This window comes from Balaenoptera physalus (genome assembly GCF_965194825.1).
Source record: "Balaenoptera physalus genome assembly, chromosome: 16".
In the NCBI taxonomy this organism is placed as follows: Eukaryota; Metazoa; Chordata; class Mammalia; order Artiodactyla; family Balaenopteridae; genus Balaenoptera; species Balaenoptera physalus.
In genome coordinates this window covers 14,556,211-14,572,087 of record NC_138898.1, presented here as the reverse complement: position 1 = coordinate 14,572,087, position 15,877 = coordinate 14,556,211, and the positions used below count along the sequence as shown (strand labels likewise).

Sequence of the window (15,877 nt, the reverse complement as noted above, 5' to 3'; positions counted from 1 at the left end):
GATCTCACTCACAGTACAACCAAAGCTTTCAAAGGCTACAAAGTCCTATGTGGTCCAGCTTCCGGTACCTCTTCTGACCTCCTTGGATCCTCTCCCCCTCATTTACTCTTCTCTTCAGCCACACTGCCTTCCTTGCTATTCCTCAAACATGACCAAACACGTTATTCCTCAGGACCTTTGCACTCGCTCTTCCCTCTGCCTGGAACATTCTTCCTCTAGCTTAGTGGTTCTCCAAGTGCGGTCTCTGAACCTGTAGCATGAGCATCACCTTTGACAGCATCTTTGTTAAAAATGCAAACGTTTCTAATAGCCCAGACCTACTGAATCAGAAACCCTGGGGCGGAGAGGGGAGCCATCCGTGTTTTAACAAGCCCTCCAAGTAACTTGGATGCACAATAAACTTTGAAAACCACTGTTTCACATAGCTCCTTTGTCCATTCCCTTGGTTCCTTCAGATCTTTGTTCAAGGGTTCTCTTATAAGAAAGAAAGGCCTTCCCTGACCCCTCTAAAATAGCACTCCCCCAATATAACTCCCAATTCCCTTATTCTTCACAGCACTTACACCACAGGGTGCATTTATATGTTGACTTGTTTATTTCTTTCCTGTCTCTCTCCTTGCTCTGGATGTAGGCTTTCTAAGAATCCCCAGTGCCTGGCACAGAGCAGGCACTCAGTAAACATCTGGGCGTGAATGAGCCCCCTCCGTGCTCAGAAGGGAATTTGGGGCCCAGAGAGGGGCAGGGACTTTCCCAAGGTCACGCGGGGAGCCAGGCCTCCTGACTGTCAGAGGCAGGACCCGCTTCACTGCATTAGGCTCAGCATGGCTGGCGTGCCCCTCCTCAGAAGCATGGCTCACTGGAGGCCCCCGGCACACTTCCCTTCCCTTTTAAGCTGTGAGTGGTTTAATTTGTGAGCGCTGCTGCCTTTCATGTTCCAAGCTGTGTTCCCGCTCCTTCTGATGTCCGAAGCCGCCCAGACTCTGGTGCTGCTTGTCGGCCCCGCCCCGCTCAGCCCAGATCAGGAGGCTCAGTAATTGTGACTGATTTTCAAAGCCGCCTGGAGTCTCCGTAAGCACCCCGGTGTCGGATTTGCTTCCCCTTCAAAAAGTTGCTCAAATGAAATAAACTAATTTAATTTCTGCTTCCTCTTTCCCCCTCCTGGGTTCCCCTGGCTTGTCCTAGTTAAGTCCCCACTTTTTCCTGAGCGGAATGTCAGAGTCAGTGGACCGGGAGAGGAAGGTGAGGCAGGGCTGGGGCTCCTTGGGGCCGTGCTCGTGAAGCTGGGGGCTGGCGCTGCCTCCTACTCTCTGGGCGACCTTGAATGAGTCCTTGCCCTCTTCTCGGTCTCACTTTCCCCACGAGTGACACAAGAACCTTGCTGCTCCAACAGCCTGGGAGCCAAGCCCAACTTGCTCAGTCATTGACTTGCTATGTGACTGTGGGTACATCTTCTCCTCTCTCTGAGCCTTGGTGTTCCCATCTGTTCAATGGGGATGTTGACATCAGTCCTGCCACCACTCAGAGTGGAAGTGAGAGTGAAGTGGTGATGGGCAAGCCAACATGGCGCATATGGGGCTGCACCTCCCTCTGGACCCCTCATCCCCATCCACTCTCCACCCCACAGTAGAGGGGGATTTCTAAAATGCAAGTCTGCCCACGTTATTTCCTTGCTTAAGCCTTTCCCAGGCTATGTACTTCCCTCAAGTCCTTCGCATATGATTCCAGCTTCCTTCTCCAGCCTTATCTCTCTCACCATCTTTCTGGCCTTTTCCATGCAGAAACATGCAGTTCAGTTTTGGGTGAAGAGAGAGAGGGCCATGTCTCCTTCAGCCAGAGTTTGAGTCCAGGAGTGAGGGCTGCTGGACCTGGGAAGTCAGGGGTTTAAGCTACTTCTCACTTGCTGTGTGACCTTGGACCCATCACTCCTGCTCTGAGCCTCAGTTTCCCCACTTGCAAAATTGAGTTCTAAGTACTCCCTGGGTCTTTGCCATGGACAACCTCCAGATTTATCACTCTAGCTCAGACCTTGCTGCTGAACCTGTATACTGAACTGCCTTTTCCAAGATCTCTCCTTGGCTTTCTAATAAATACTTCCAACTTAGCAGGTCTGAAACCAAACTCCTGACTTCCCTCCATCCCCCCAAAATCTGTTCCTCCCACTGTTTCTCCCATCTCAGTAAATGGAGATTCCATCTATTTAATTGCCCAGGTCAAAATCTCAATAGTCATCCTTGAATTTTCCTTCTCTCACGCCCCACATCCAATCTATTAGCAAATGCTTTCAGCTCTACTTTTGAAATATATCCAGAAGTTGACCTCTTTTCAACACCCTTGCTGGTACCACCTTGTTCCAAGCCACCATCATTTCCTGCCTAGGTAACTGCAATATCCTTCTCAATGGGCAATCTGCTTCTGCCCTTACCCCACCTCCCCATCTAATCTTCATGGAACAGCCACAGGATCCTGTTAAAATTAAGTCACATTATGTCACTCTTCTGAACAAGCCCCTCCACTGACTTCCCAGCTTGCTGAGCCTAAAAGGCAAAACCCTGACTATGACCACGTGGCTGCATGATCTGGTCGCTTTTCTGCTTCCCCTCACGGGGAATTCAACCTTGGGACCTTTGCATGTACTGTTCCCACTGCCTGGAATGCTGTTCCCTAGGGCCCATGCCCTCACTTCTTTCAAGTCTTTGCTTCAGTGTCATCTTCCCAGACCCATGATCTGTTAACTTGCTTCCCGCCTGTCTACCTCGGCCAGAATGTCCCCTCTGTGAGAGAGCAGGGAGGCTGGTCTACCTTCTCCTCGCTGTGTCCCCAGTGCTCATGCATATTTGTTCAATGAATGAATGAATCCGTTCAACAGACACATAGCCTGTCACATGCACACACGGGCCTTAATGGCCGTGCAGGGGCACACCTGTGCACGTGTGAGATGCATAGGCGCACCAGGCACGCGTGCACCGTGCGTGTGTGAATGCCAGCCCACACCCACATTCACACCCTCGCCATTCCCTGTTCTCCCACCATTCCTTTGTGCTCACCATTTTCTCCGGTCCACTCCCTTCTCTTCCATCACCGGCTGCCCGCTCACTACCCACCAATCTGCCAGATCGTGGTCCAATCTGGGGAAGCCAGGGCTGACCACTCTTCCCCAAGAACCCAAATTCCCCCAGCCTCTGACATGTAGCTGCAGAGCTGGAAGGCCAAGTGAGAGGCAGTGCCAAGCCCTCGGCCACAGTCTGTCAGCGGCAGGACGTGTTCTAGGACCTAGGGCCACTGTTCCCTGTCCAGTCTGGCTTGCAGGTGACTTAGCCTAACGCGGTGGGGAAGGTGGCAGCTACTGGCTTGCCCCTCACGCCACGACTCCAGCTTCTACCAGGAGCCCTCGGCTAGGCGGGGCCTTGATGGTCAGTCCACTACCTGTGGGCCCTACGGTGGGGGAAGGCAGGTTCATCCAACCTTTCCTTTCAGTGTCCCGCTGCTGTGCAGCTGTATTTCTGAGGATGGCTGTGTCTGAAGGCTTCTTGCAGATATGTGCTTCGGTGTGTGTCCTGCCTTTTCTATTACAACTGTGTGTGTGCGGCGCCCCTGGTGTTTGCAGCCACACCTGGGTAGAGGCGGCTGAATCTGTGTCTGGGGGCTCGGCCACCTCTGTGAGCCTGTGTCCCCAGGTGGCTGGGTCTTGGTGTGCTGGGGCTTCCTGTGGGCCGTGGAGGAAGCCGTCTGGAGGTTGTCGCGTCTGGCTGTGCCCAGGCCTGTCTGTGGCTACGCTCTGGTGAAGCCCAACCCCAGGATGGTAAAAATGTCTGGCTGTGGCTTTTGCCTGTGTCTAGGTAGGTGTCTGTGCATAAGCTGCATCCATGTGAGGGGCTGTTTCCTGGGTGACGTTGCATGTCACTGTGTCTAGTGTGAGGCCATGTGTGGTTGTGTGGGGGGGTCTTGTTTCAGCTATGCCCACTCTGGTTGATTGAGGTTGTAGGTGTGCCCACGTTCGGTTGTGCCTGCATTTGTGTGGGAGTTGCGGCCAAGGGCTGTGCTGTGTCTGGGTGAGTTGAAGTCTGGGGAAGGGCCGTGTCCAGGGGGACAGCCATGCCTGTGTGTGTGACCGTCCCGATGCTGTCCATGCCTGGGGCCGTGCCTGAGCCGGGCTGTGCACAGGTGGACAGCTGAGCTTGTAAGTGGGTCTTGCCTGTGTGATTCTGTGTGGGTGTATAAGCATGTCCAAGTACGTCTCTGTGTCTGTACGTAGGTCCATGTCCACATAGGGACTGTGCCCGTGTATGTGCCTGAGATCACATGTGTGTCTCTGTCCAGAAATGCAGCTGTGACTGCCCGGACTGTGCCTGAGTCCGTGTGGGCACCTGGGCTCACACCTATACCCTGTCTCCCCTGCCTCTCCCCGCAGTAGGCTCCTTCTCACAACCTGGCAGCTCCCCTTCCCCAGCTCCCCGGCTCACCGCGCCCCTCAGAGCCGGCAACCCACCTGTGGGCGAGAGCTCGGCCACGCTGCCAATGTAGGGGCCGTGCAGGAAGCGGGGCTCGCTATCGTTGATGTCCTGCACCTTGATGATGAACTCCGACTCAGGCTCCAGCAGGCGGTTGGTGGCGCGGTCCCGAGCTTGAGCCCGCAGCGTGTAGAAGGTTTTCTGCTCCCGGTCCAGGCGCTCCATGGCGTGGATGTCACCCGTCAGCTCGTCGATCAGGAAGATGGTGCCAGCACCCTCGCCTGAGATGGTGTACTTGATGGCTCCGTCACCCTCGTCTGAGTCCGAGTGGATCTGGGGAGGCAGGGAGGAAGGCAGGGTGGAGGCTGGGGTGGGAGCTCCTCTTGGCGCTCCCCCTGCCCAAGTCCCACTGGGGGCCTGTGCCTAAGCACATCTCTTCTTTGACATACCCATTCTTCAGTGGAGACACTGAGGCTGGAGAAGCCACTCGTCATCCCAGTCCCAGGCCTCACTGTCTGGTCTGGAGTGTTTCACTAGCCCGCCATTGCTCTTCCTGCTCCAGCCCTGCCCCTGTAATCTACCTTCCCCTCTGCGGCCAGAGCTGTCGGCCTCAGGGGCAGATCTGAACACGTCCTCCCCTGCCTGCAACTCTTCCACGGCTCCCTATTGCCTTTACAAAGAAATCAGAACCACCTCACAACTCTCTGCTTCTTCTCTGAGCGCCCTGTCCTTATTTCTCTGTCTACTGAAAGGCTACTCATCCTGCGAGGCTCAGTTCAGACGCCACCTCTTCCCAAAAGCGTTTACGGATTCCCTCCCTGCACCTACCTCCAACCCCACCATTCCCCTCCAAGATCTTTGCAATACAGCAAGTCATCATTATCATGTTCGGCCTGTAGGATTGCTGTAGCCATGCTTCTCAAATCTTAATGTGCATGCAAATCACCCGAAGGTCCTGGTAAAAAGCAGATTCTGATCCAGGAGGTCTGGGGTGGGGCCTCAGAATTTGCATTCCTAACAAATTTCCAAGCTGCTGTCCATGACCTCACTCTGAGTTACAGGTCCAGGATCCCTAGGCTCTGAGCCCCCGGAGGTATTTTCTTACTCATCTGGTACCTGGAGAGCCAGCCTCAGGGCTTGGCACATGGTGGGGACAGGGAGTGGAGGGACAGAGGGGGAAAGGGAATGAAAACTGGAGGCGCACCTACTATGTGCCAGGCAGTGTACTAAGCAATTTACATACTTATCTGGTTCAGAGTTCTTTAAAAAAAAAAACAGTCCCTACTACAGGACCTCCCTGGTGGTCCAGTGGTAAAGAATCCTCCTTCCAACGCAAGGGATGCGGGTTGGATCCCTGGTGGGGGAACTAGGTTCCCACATGCCGCGGGGCAGTGAAGCCCACGCGCCACAACTACTGAGCTTGCGCGCCTCAACGAGAGAGCCCGCAGGCCGCTAACTACAGAGCCCACGCACTCTGGAACCCGCGTGCCACAGCTAGAGAGAAGCCCGCGCGCTGCAACGAAGAGCCCGCGCGCTGCAACGAAAGATCCCGCGTGCTGCAACTAAGACCCGATGCAGCCTAAAAAAATAAATAAATAAAAACAAATAAAATACATATTTAAAAAAAAATCCCTACTAGAGTAGGTTTTGCTATCTTAACTTTGCAGATTTTTTTTTTTTCATTTTCCCACTGAGGTTTAGAGAAATAGGATGATTTGCTCAAGGTCAGACTGCTGGAGGAACCGGCCTGGTCCACAGCCAGGGCTTTCTCACTCCATCCTCAATCCTCCTGGGAGGAGCCCATGGCGGCAGAAGAGGCAGTCCAGCCTGGTCCAGCCTCGGCTCCAGCATCACCTCCCTGTGAGTCCTTGCACGAGTCACTGTACCTCTCTGGGCCTCAGTTGCCTCCTCTCTAACATGTGGGTCATAATAGCACCTCCTCCTAGAGGTACTGGAGGGCTAATTGAGTGTAAAGTCCACATAAAGCCCTTAGCACCTGCCTGGCACCAGGTGACACAATATGTAACAGCCAGCCCGGCAGAGGCACTGCCCATGGAGTGGTACTGCAGCAGGGCCCCTGCTGGTTCAGGTGGGAACCCTTTGGATGCTGGATCCCAGAGAGGTCGGAGGGGCTGAGGAAGCTGAGGCAAGGGAGAGGAAACAGACTATTTACCACAGGTAGGGAGCTTTTTCACTATTTTAACAACCGGTACAACTATACCATTTTGTAGTAGCTGAAAATCAGCCCTGCCTGTGACATAATCAGTGTCCCATAAACGGTAGCTATCATTATTATCATATTATTACTAAATGTTATCTATATATAACTGGGATTTAATCCAGGCACTGTTAAGCTCCAGAACCCAGGTTGTTTTCACTGCACTGAGATCTCCTGGGCAAGGAACCAGCAGAAGGACTGTTCTCCCAAATAGAAACACCCAAGTCCTTATCCTCCAATGTCCAAATCTCTGAGGCAGCTCTGAGCAGAGGAAAATGCATCCAATGAAGCTGGTGACCTTGGGCAGGTCCCTGCTCCTCTCTAAGCTTCCGCAAAGATGGCGCGTGAACAAGAGAATCCCTAAGGCCCCTTTCGGGCCAGGACGGCATGTACCCCAGCCCACTCAGCAGGATAACAGGTGCCAATGAAGTCACCATGAAGAGGGATGAAAGCCCACCCCCTGCCATGCAGGAGGAGCCTGAGTATAAATTCTGCTGGTGGAACTTTGTGTCTGAAAGGTGGATTATAGAAGTGCCATTTGGAAGATTGAATGGTCCATAAACATTTTCATATTTCATTAGCCGATTAATGGGCATCTCTCTCTTTTTGGCGAGTCTGCTGATTCTCAGCAGAAATTGCAGGGAGTAAATGGAGGCGTTGGGTGGAACCTTTCCGGGTCCCTGTCCTGTTATAGATTGCCCCAATTAATGCCCGTCCTGGGCTCCACTGAGAAGCCTTCTTCCTGTCCAGTTACTGTTAATAGATTTCTCATAAGTGGCTGGATTGTAAAAACCTCATAACTCAGTTTAATACCCCCAATAAAATTATCTCAAGACATCAGCCCTGAATCATCGGCAGTGCTGGGGATGAGGAGACCTGTCTCTCCTGTTTGCTGTTTATGCTCTTCCTCCACCTTTGCCCAGGGGAGCTGGGGACAGGAGAGGGCAAATGTGTTCCCTTTGAGGGTGCCTCCACCCACTTCCCAATCAGACCCGTTGCGGGCCTTTATTTAATCAGTAAACATTCCCAAGGAGTGTGGTAGAATAGATACCATTTGGGGGAATGCTTAACACCTGTAATCTTATTAGTCTTCATCACCGCCCTATGAAACATTATTATTATTCCCATTTCTCAGATGAGGAAACTGAGGCACAGGGAGGGGAGGTCATTTGCTTTGTCACCCAGCTAAGTGCAGGAAGCCAATCTCCTGATCCCATGGCTCACTAATGTTGTGATCAACCTGCATGGCTTGTTAATTTTACCCCTCTGGGTCTGTTTTTCCACCTGAGAAATCAGATCAAGTCCTACCTCGCACAGGTGTGGTGAAGATGAAACGTGAGCATGTTGGTAATGACCTACACACTCTGTAAGTGGCTGTCTCCTTCCCTTTCTGTCTCCATCATGTCCCCGCTGCCCTTGACATTTTATCTCAGACCCTGACCAGGGATCACCTACCATTGAGTATGGGGGAGGAGGGAGTAGAACCCAGTAGTGATGTCACTGATATTCTTCTGTAAAGCATGACACAGAGCTCACAGTGGGGTCCAGTGGCTACTCTCTGGGGACTGCAGAGTCCGAACAGGGCTGGTCGGCCTGTGGAGGAGCTAAGAGCTCAGAGCTGCAGATTTGGGCTGGGTTGGGGCTACTCACCCCGCCTGCCTGGGTCCTGGCTCTGGAGTGGACAGGAAGTGCCTGTGGTTCTACTCCAGGAGGATATTACTCAAGAATCTCAGCTACGAGGCTGGAGGACGGTGCTCTTATTTACCGAGCGCCTACTATGTGCCAGATTGCAGGCCTCTGCAGAAATCTAATTTAATTTTGTGGCATACGTAAATGTCTCCCCATTTTCCAGGTGAACAGACCGAGATGGGCTTAGTTCTGTTGGATTCCAAAGCGCAGGTTGGTCCCTCTGCAGCCTTTGGAATCTGGTTAGTCCACTTACAACGTTTCTGGCTAAAGAAGCGGGAGAAAGGAAGATGGAGTGGGCTACAGGGCGTTCACTGGGCTTCACGGCGGGGGGAGAGGCCTGTACCACCCTGTACCTGCAGGCCGTGGTTATCAGCGGCCTTTTCAATCTGAGCCTCTATTTCATCATTTGGAAAAGGACTTCACGACACAAATCAGGAGAGGTGATGGGCCTTGTATTCAGGAATGGCTGGGTGCCAGCATCAGCTTTGTCACCCACTTGTTGCCTGGCCCTGAGCAAGAAGCTACCCTTCTCTGAGCCTCAGCTTTCTCATCTATAAATGAGACTGATAATGCTTCCCCATAGAGTCCAAAGATTCATCAGATAATATGTGGGAGCTCCTGGCACATAGTAAGTGCTCAGTAAAGATGAGTTGTCTCTCCTTTTCTGGCACCTGGTCTCAGAAGAGATTGAGGGTCACCTAGTTCATCCCCCCAGCTCCTGACACAAGAACCACAGGCTCAAATCCTGACCCACTGGAGACACAGGGGCCATCATGCAATATCTTCTTGTCTTTTAAACTCAGCTTGTTTCCTCCTCAGGCAGCCCTCCCAGATGCCTTCCCATTTGCCCTCCCGCTGCTCTGTACCCCTGTCCCATGCACACTCCCCTCTGCTCCACACTCCCCTGTATCACCTCCGTGTTGCAATCTGTCTCCTCAGTTGTCATGGGGCTCAGGGGCAGGGAGTAACTTTGATTTGTCTTTGTCTGAACTCCCCACGCCTGGCACACACTAGCTGTCCTGACAATGCATGCAGAGAAAATACAGGGGGAGTGGGACAGGTGAGTGTGAGTGTGTGTGTGTGTGTGTGTGTGTGTGTGAGACAGTGAGCTCCCTGAGGATCAAGCATATGGCTGTTCGTTGCTCCCTGGTCCCCAGGATAGGCCACAGCACCAAACATTGAATACGTGAATAATGAAATATACAACTGTCATTAGAATTCTCCAACTGTCTGCTGGGATTTCTGGAGGATCCAGTCACTCTGTTAAATCCCAGGTGCACATGAGCTAGACTAGGAAGGTCAGTCACTGGGCACACTTCTAGACGCCCTACTGTTACCTCCTTGATAGCTCATAATGATCTTGTGACTCAGAGATTATCCTCTCCCCATTGTACAGATTGGCAAGCTGAGGCTCAGAGAGGGCCCATAACGTACCTAAAGCCACACAGCTAACAAGAGGCAGCCCGAGGCCTGTCTGGCTCCACATCCTGGGTTCTTTTCTCCGCATTGAGTGTAGACAGCCCCTGAGGGAACTCCCCCTCCCTAAGCCCCAGCCCTGGATCATAAACAACATGAAAAACACCACAGTGATGGCTTCTCATCCTGGGGGGGCTGAAAAGTGGGATTTACGAGGCCATTAATTACTTCCTCCTAATTAAATCAAAATTAAATGTGAGCAGAGGTACGTTTTCCTTATTAAAGACAATTAAACGGACAGTGCGGCTACACAAATAAAACGAGTCCAGGATTTAAACGGAAAGCAAATCAAATAAAAAGCCTCCCCTGGAATGAGGGGTTTGTTCATGCCTGTGCTACTCGTAAACCAGGAGTTCATCAATTTTCTTTAAATATTAGCAACTTAATTAAATCTGCTCTCCTCCTCACCTTAATCCTGCCGTATATCTAAAATAGATCTCACCGCCCACAGGAGTTGGTCATAAGTGCTGACCCCGTAATTCTCTCTTTAAAAAAAAAAAAAAGAAATTAAAAATCCTACAAAATCCACATGCAGCCGACAGAAGCCTCGGGGGAAATTACAGTTCGGAAAAGGGATTAGTCCAAGTACCCAGATTGTATGGAAATGTTGGTAGGTTGCTTTGAGGGTGGGTGTTGTGAGAAGGTGAGGGGAAGAGGTGAGCCAGGCTGCCGGGGGTGGGGAGTAGGGGGGGCAGGACAGCAGAGGGAGCTGTTGGTGTGGGGCCCTGGTGACAACCACGGGGGCCAGTGGTTCCTGCAGGTGCCGACAGGAGCCTGGCGGTGAGTGATGGAGGAGGCAGTTGTAAAATAGGTTACCGTTGGGTGCCCGGGGTTCACTCGGCTGATGGTGCCGTTGCTAAGCTACCTTTGGAATTTGGCAAGGACAGATGCTCCCTATGGCTCCCTGGGGCGGGGGACCGGGAAGCAGTGAATTAACTGAAACCGTGGAGAAGTCCTTTTTCCCCGAAGAGCGAGAGAGAGTGGTATCAGTGTGTGTGTGCATGCATGCACACAACCACTTGAACAAATGTGGGACTTGGCTGGAAAGGGGACAGGTGGTTTTTTAAAAGGCCGAGCTCATATTCCTAGAGCGAGGGGTGGGCTGGCAACCACGTCCCCCTACTTCGCGGTGAGAAACTAGGACATCAGGTTGCCCAGAAGGCTTTCGGGATTGGGGGCAGGGGTTCATAATATCTATGCATACTCTAGGTGGTGGAAATAACAGGTGAGACCCATCGTAATAAAAGCTAATACTTACTGAGCACATACCAGGTGCTCTCCAGGCTCCTGACATATGATAACTCATTGAATCCTCACCGCAACTCTTTGAGGAGGTGCCGGGTATAGCCTCACTCAGCAGATAAAGAAACTAAGGCACAGAGAGGTTAAATAATGTGCCACGGTCAGAGAGGGAATCAGCAGCAGAGCTGGGATTTGAGCCCTGGCAGTCTGGCTCTGGCTGGCCCCCCTGAACCACACACTACACCATCTTTCACAAGAAAGGGTGCTTTGGGCATATGTTTGCAAAGAGATGGAAACTTCTCTCTCCTTCCTGCATGGAGTGCTTTTCTGGAGGTGGCCTTGAGAGTAAGCAAGGAGGGGCTCTGGGTGAAGATGATGGAGGGGGAAGATAACGTAGACGTGACAGCAGTGGGGATGCTGCGAGAGGCTGGTGTGAGGAGAAGACCCCCGGGGCCAGGCACAACGTTTGGCTCATAGAAGATGCTTAATATAGGACGGTACTGTACAGCACAGGGAACTCTACTCAATAATCTGTAATGATCTATATGGGAAAAGAATCTAAAAAAGAGTGGATATGTGTATATGTATAACTGACTCACTTTGCTGTACAGCTGTACAACATTGTAGATCAACTATACTCCAATAAAAATTTTAAAAAAAAATTGCACTGGGCCCAGACCCGGTGTCAGGAGAGCCTTGTCTCTTGGGGTTGGTTATACCACCGTGTTGGTCTCACCCCATCTCTGCTAATCAAAACTCTCTGGAAAGCTAACTGGCCTTGGCATGATGTTCTCTGCCTCTAGCCTCAGCTTCCCCATCTTACAAGGAAGGGACTTACTAGGGTGCCCCCATCGCCGACAGACTGTGGTTCAAGGCAATAGGGGCGGCGTTTGACTCATGATGATAATGGCTAGGTGGATGCAGGTTGGAAGTGGTGAATCAGCGGCTGGTTTCTCTCATCTTTTCAGGAGATGAGTGGCTGAGGAGGCCTTCTCAGAGCCCCAGCTTCCAGGTAGACAACCGGGCCGAGGTGCCTGAGACCACTACAGCCGACATTCAGGGAGATGTGTCAGAATCCTTCCCTGACTTTCTGAGGTTTCCTGGACCAAAGTCTCTCTCCCAGGCCTGGAGGTCTTGGAGATGTTTGGAGAATCAGAATACAGGTTCCAATCCTGGCTAAGCCACTTGCCCACTGTCTGCCTGCCCTCTCTGCACCTCGAGTTCCTTGCCCACAAAAGGAAACGATTTCTACCTTGCAGTTTAAGGGTTAAGTGCTTCATGTGGGAATAATGAGAAAACAACAATAAACTAACAACCAGGCCACAGGCCGAACACTTTCTGTGCTCAGCTTTGTTCTTTAATCCTTTCAACAACCCTTGGAAGTGGGCTCCCCTAGCCCCACTTTTACAGACGAAGAGACTGAGGTCCAGAGAGGTGAAGTAACTTGTTTCAGGTAATATGGTTAATGGGTTGGTTGGCAGAACCGGGCCTCGAGCTCAGGCGTGTCTGGCTCCAAAGTCTGCATCCCTAGCTACCTCACCACTAGCTATTGCCCAGCTGGCACTGGTTCCTCCTTCCCCCTCCCCTCACCCCATTCTACCAGCCCCACCATCTCACCGCCCTGGCTGGGAGTCAGGAGTCCTAGGCTCTGCCACTAGTTTGCTGGGTGACCTTGAGCAGAGACATGAACCTCTCTGTGCTCTGTCAAATCTTCACTTTGCTCTGTTGTGGGGATCAACTTCAGCCACATGTATGGAGGGGAGAGTAGTCAAGGACCAGGGATGACTGTATCTAGACCAGTGAGAATCTGGGTTTCCTGCAAGACAAACCCACAAGGTTTACATCAAACTTTCCTCTCCTCCTTGTCGAGGGTCCTGAGCCATGAGCCTTGAACTGATTAGCTTGGTCAGCCTCCCAATTCTCAGACTCATTTAAGCACACAGGAAATTCCACAGTTGGTCCCCCCTCACCTCTGCTGACCAAAACTTCCTGGAAAGCTGACTGGCCTCGGCAGAAGCCAGAGAACTGTCCCTGGGCACCGCGCTGCTTTTCCTGCCCTATAAACACCCTCCACCTCAACATCTCAACTGCGGACAAGTCTCTGAAAAAGCCAGGTTCTGTCGGGCCTCCATGTCTTTTGATAGGCTATGCCCTCTTCCCCATCAGCCCAAACTCCTACTCATACATCAAAACCCAGCTCAGGCATTTAGAAAACACTTCCATGAAGCCAGCCAACACATAACACTTATTAAATGCCTACTCAGTGCCAGGTGCTGACCTGTGAAGCTTTTTATGTACCAGCGTGTCTTTGCCACTCTGGGGAGCCCCTAATGGCAAAGGCTGGATCTCACTTGTTTCTGTCTCTCCAGCATTGCACCCATGAGGGGCTCAGGGATTAAATGGATGAACAAAAGTCCTTCTCAGCTCCTTATACTCTTAGGGCACAGATCTTCCGCCACGTTAAGCAACATTTACTCAGAGAGTTTGAGAAAGCAGCTTTCATTCATTCAATGAACAGTTTGTGAGCAATGTCTGTGCTAGGCACTAGGGATTTTATGGTGAGCAAAACACACAATCTAATAGAAAAGACATGCATTAATTGCATAATCAAACAAACACACGCATAATTAAGTGTTATGAAGGAAAGATACAAGGACCTAGGAGGGCACATAACAGGGAGGGATGGCCACATGCAGAGGGGTCTGTCCCAGCCTGGTGTGGTCAGGGGCAGCTTCTTTGAGGAAGTGGCATTTGAGCAGAGGCCTGAGTGTGAGATAAAGTAAGCAGCAGAAGTAGTAGAACGGAGCAGGACAGAGCAGTTGAGGGAGGCAAACAATCTAGATAAGGGGGGACGGGGCTGGCAGGAGCCTGTGGGGGCATCGGAGGGGCCATCAGAAGGGTGTTGTGGTCGGAAACTCAGAGCGAGGGCGGCAGCAGATGAGGCTGGAGGAGCCGGATCTTTGCAAGCAGTGGGAGGGAGTTTGGATTTGACCTCACGTGCATGGGAAGCTACTGAAGAATTTTAAACACAGTGGGGACAGTTTGTGTGTGACATGATCAGATTTGCAAACTCGTTTCTCCATTCTAGATGCATCTAGCTACAAGACGGACTGGGTTTCCCTCCCTACTAGTACTCTCTGCTCTAAGATGCAGAAGGAAGAGGGACTAGAGAAGGATGTGGAGTAGGGATGGGAGCAGAGTGACGACCCTCTTGGCTGCTCCTGACCAGGGGCAGCTGGGAGGAGGCAGCGGGGACTGGGATTGGGGGGGGGGAGGGGAACGGGGGTCCCTTGCGTCTACCAACGGGCGTCTCCGGGGTCCCGGGCGCGGGACAGCGGGTGCGGGGTGCCACTTTACCTTGCCCACGTACAGGGGCTCGGTGCCCGTGTACTCTTCCACCACGAAGAACTGGTTCCACACCCAGCCGCGCTTCACGCGGCCCGCGCCCGGCGCGCCGTTCTGCGCAGCCCCGGACGCCGAGGGCGCAGGCGTGCCCGCCGCCCACAGGGGTCCCGGCGGCGGCGGCGGCATCAGCAGCAGCAACAGCAACATCGCGGGCGACAGCGCCGCTCCCACCCGGAGCCCCCGACCGTCGGGCCGCGGCCTCATGCTTGGCCTGCGAGGGACCCCGGGCCCAGGAGCATGGACGGGAGGTACCAGGGCGTCGCCGCTTGGTGGCAGGACGGAGCGGCGCCGCGTCACATGGCGGCCTCAGCGCGGCCGCCGGGGCGCCGCCCCCGACGGGGCACCCGGACAGGCCCGCGGCCCTGAACGCCGCCCAGCCGTGGAGGCGCCCGGCTGGAGGGGGAGGGGGCGCGGCCGCACCCGGGGCATGGACGGCCCCCCGGGGTCCCCGCCCGCGCCCCCCTGGCGCCGCCGCGGCCGGATCACCAAGCAGCGCCTTGGCAGCTCCGGAGTCTGGGGTGCGCCATGGTCCCTGAGCGCAGGGGTCCTTCGGGGACGAGAGGCCGTCCGGGCCAGGAGCCTGCGAGAAAAACAAGAAAACATCAGAGGAGGCTGTCTGCGGGGACAGGGCAGGTTGGGTCTACCTTTTTGTCCTTTAGGTACTAATTAAACACCTACCATGTGCCTGGCACTGTGCAGCGTGGGGCAAACAAGACAGAGTGGTTCCGGCCTTCTTGGCCCACGGCCTAGTAGCCCTGCCCCTCCCCCTCCCCCAGCCCTGGATGCTTCCTTTCCACTCCCACCGCACACCTCTCCTCTCCCCCGCTCTCCCAGCACGCCCCCTTTCCTCACAGCCCCCGCATCCAGCCCTTTCTTGGTGGTTCTGGGCCAGCCCGGGTGCCCACAGGGGCAGGGACCTTATGAGCTGCTTTCCCTGCCCCCTGGCTGACAACCTCTCCAGCCCAGCCCACCCCATAGAAAACCCCCATCCTAGAGAGGAAGCTGCCCCTTCCAGAAGGGGTGTTCAAGAGCTCCCAGGACCCAGGCCTCCTGGGGGCATAGAGTCCAGCACGCAGCCCGCCACCCACCACTCCTGCCTCCCCACAGCAGCACAGAGAGGTCATTCCATCCAAACCAGGGGCCCAGGGAAGGCCCGCTGACCTCATGTGAGTCCCTCCACGCTCCCTTTCACGGGTGGGGCACCTGAGTCCCAGAGGGCCTTGCTTGGAGGTTCCCTCTGTGGCTTTGGGCAGGGTCACATCCCCCCTGAGCTTGCCTTTGGTGTCTCCACACTCCCCAGAAAAACCTTCCTTTCCCAGAGTCTGAAAGACACTTGCCCTTCCTGGACCAGCACTGCCTCCCCGGATCAATCCATCTCTCCTTCCCTCCCTCCATCAGA

General features: G+C 53.5%; 1 protein-coding gene across 2 annotated transcripts in view; it reads right to left on the bottom strand.

Moving 5' to 3' along the window:
- Nucleotides 1-14,783, bottom strand: part of CDH22 (cadherin 22) — a 70,563-nt gene extending 55,780 nt beyond the window's left edge. The window contains exons 1-2 of one of the 2 annotated variants that reach the window (XM_082431158.1): nucleotides 14,431-14,783; nucleotides 4,487-4,781 (exon numbers count right to left, since the gene is read on the bottom strand). In XM_082431158.1, coding sequence (XP_082287284.1) covers nucleotides 4,487-4,781; nucleotides 14,431-14,682 — 547 coding nt within the window. In that variant the 5' untranslated portion in view covers nucleotides 14,683-14,783. The remainder of the gene's footprint in view (nucleotides 1-4,486; nucleotides 4,782-14,430) is intronic. The other variant, XM_082431157.1, reaches the window with a different exon arrangement.
- Nucleotides 14,784-15,877: the final 1,094 nt, after the last annotated feature.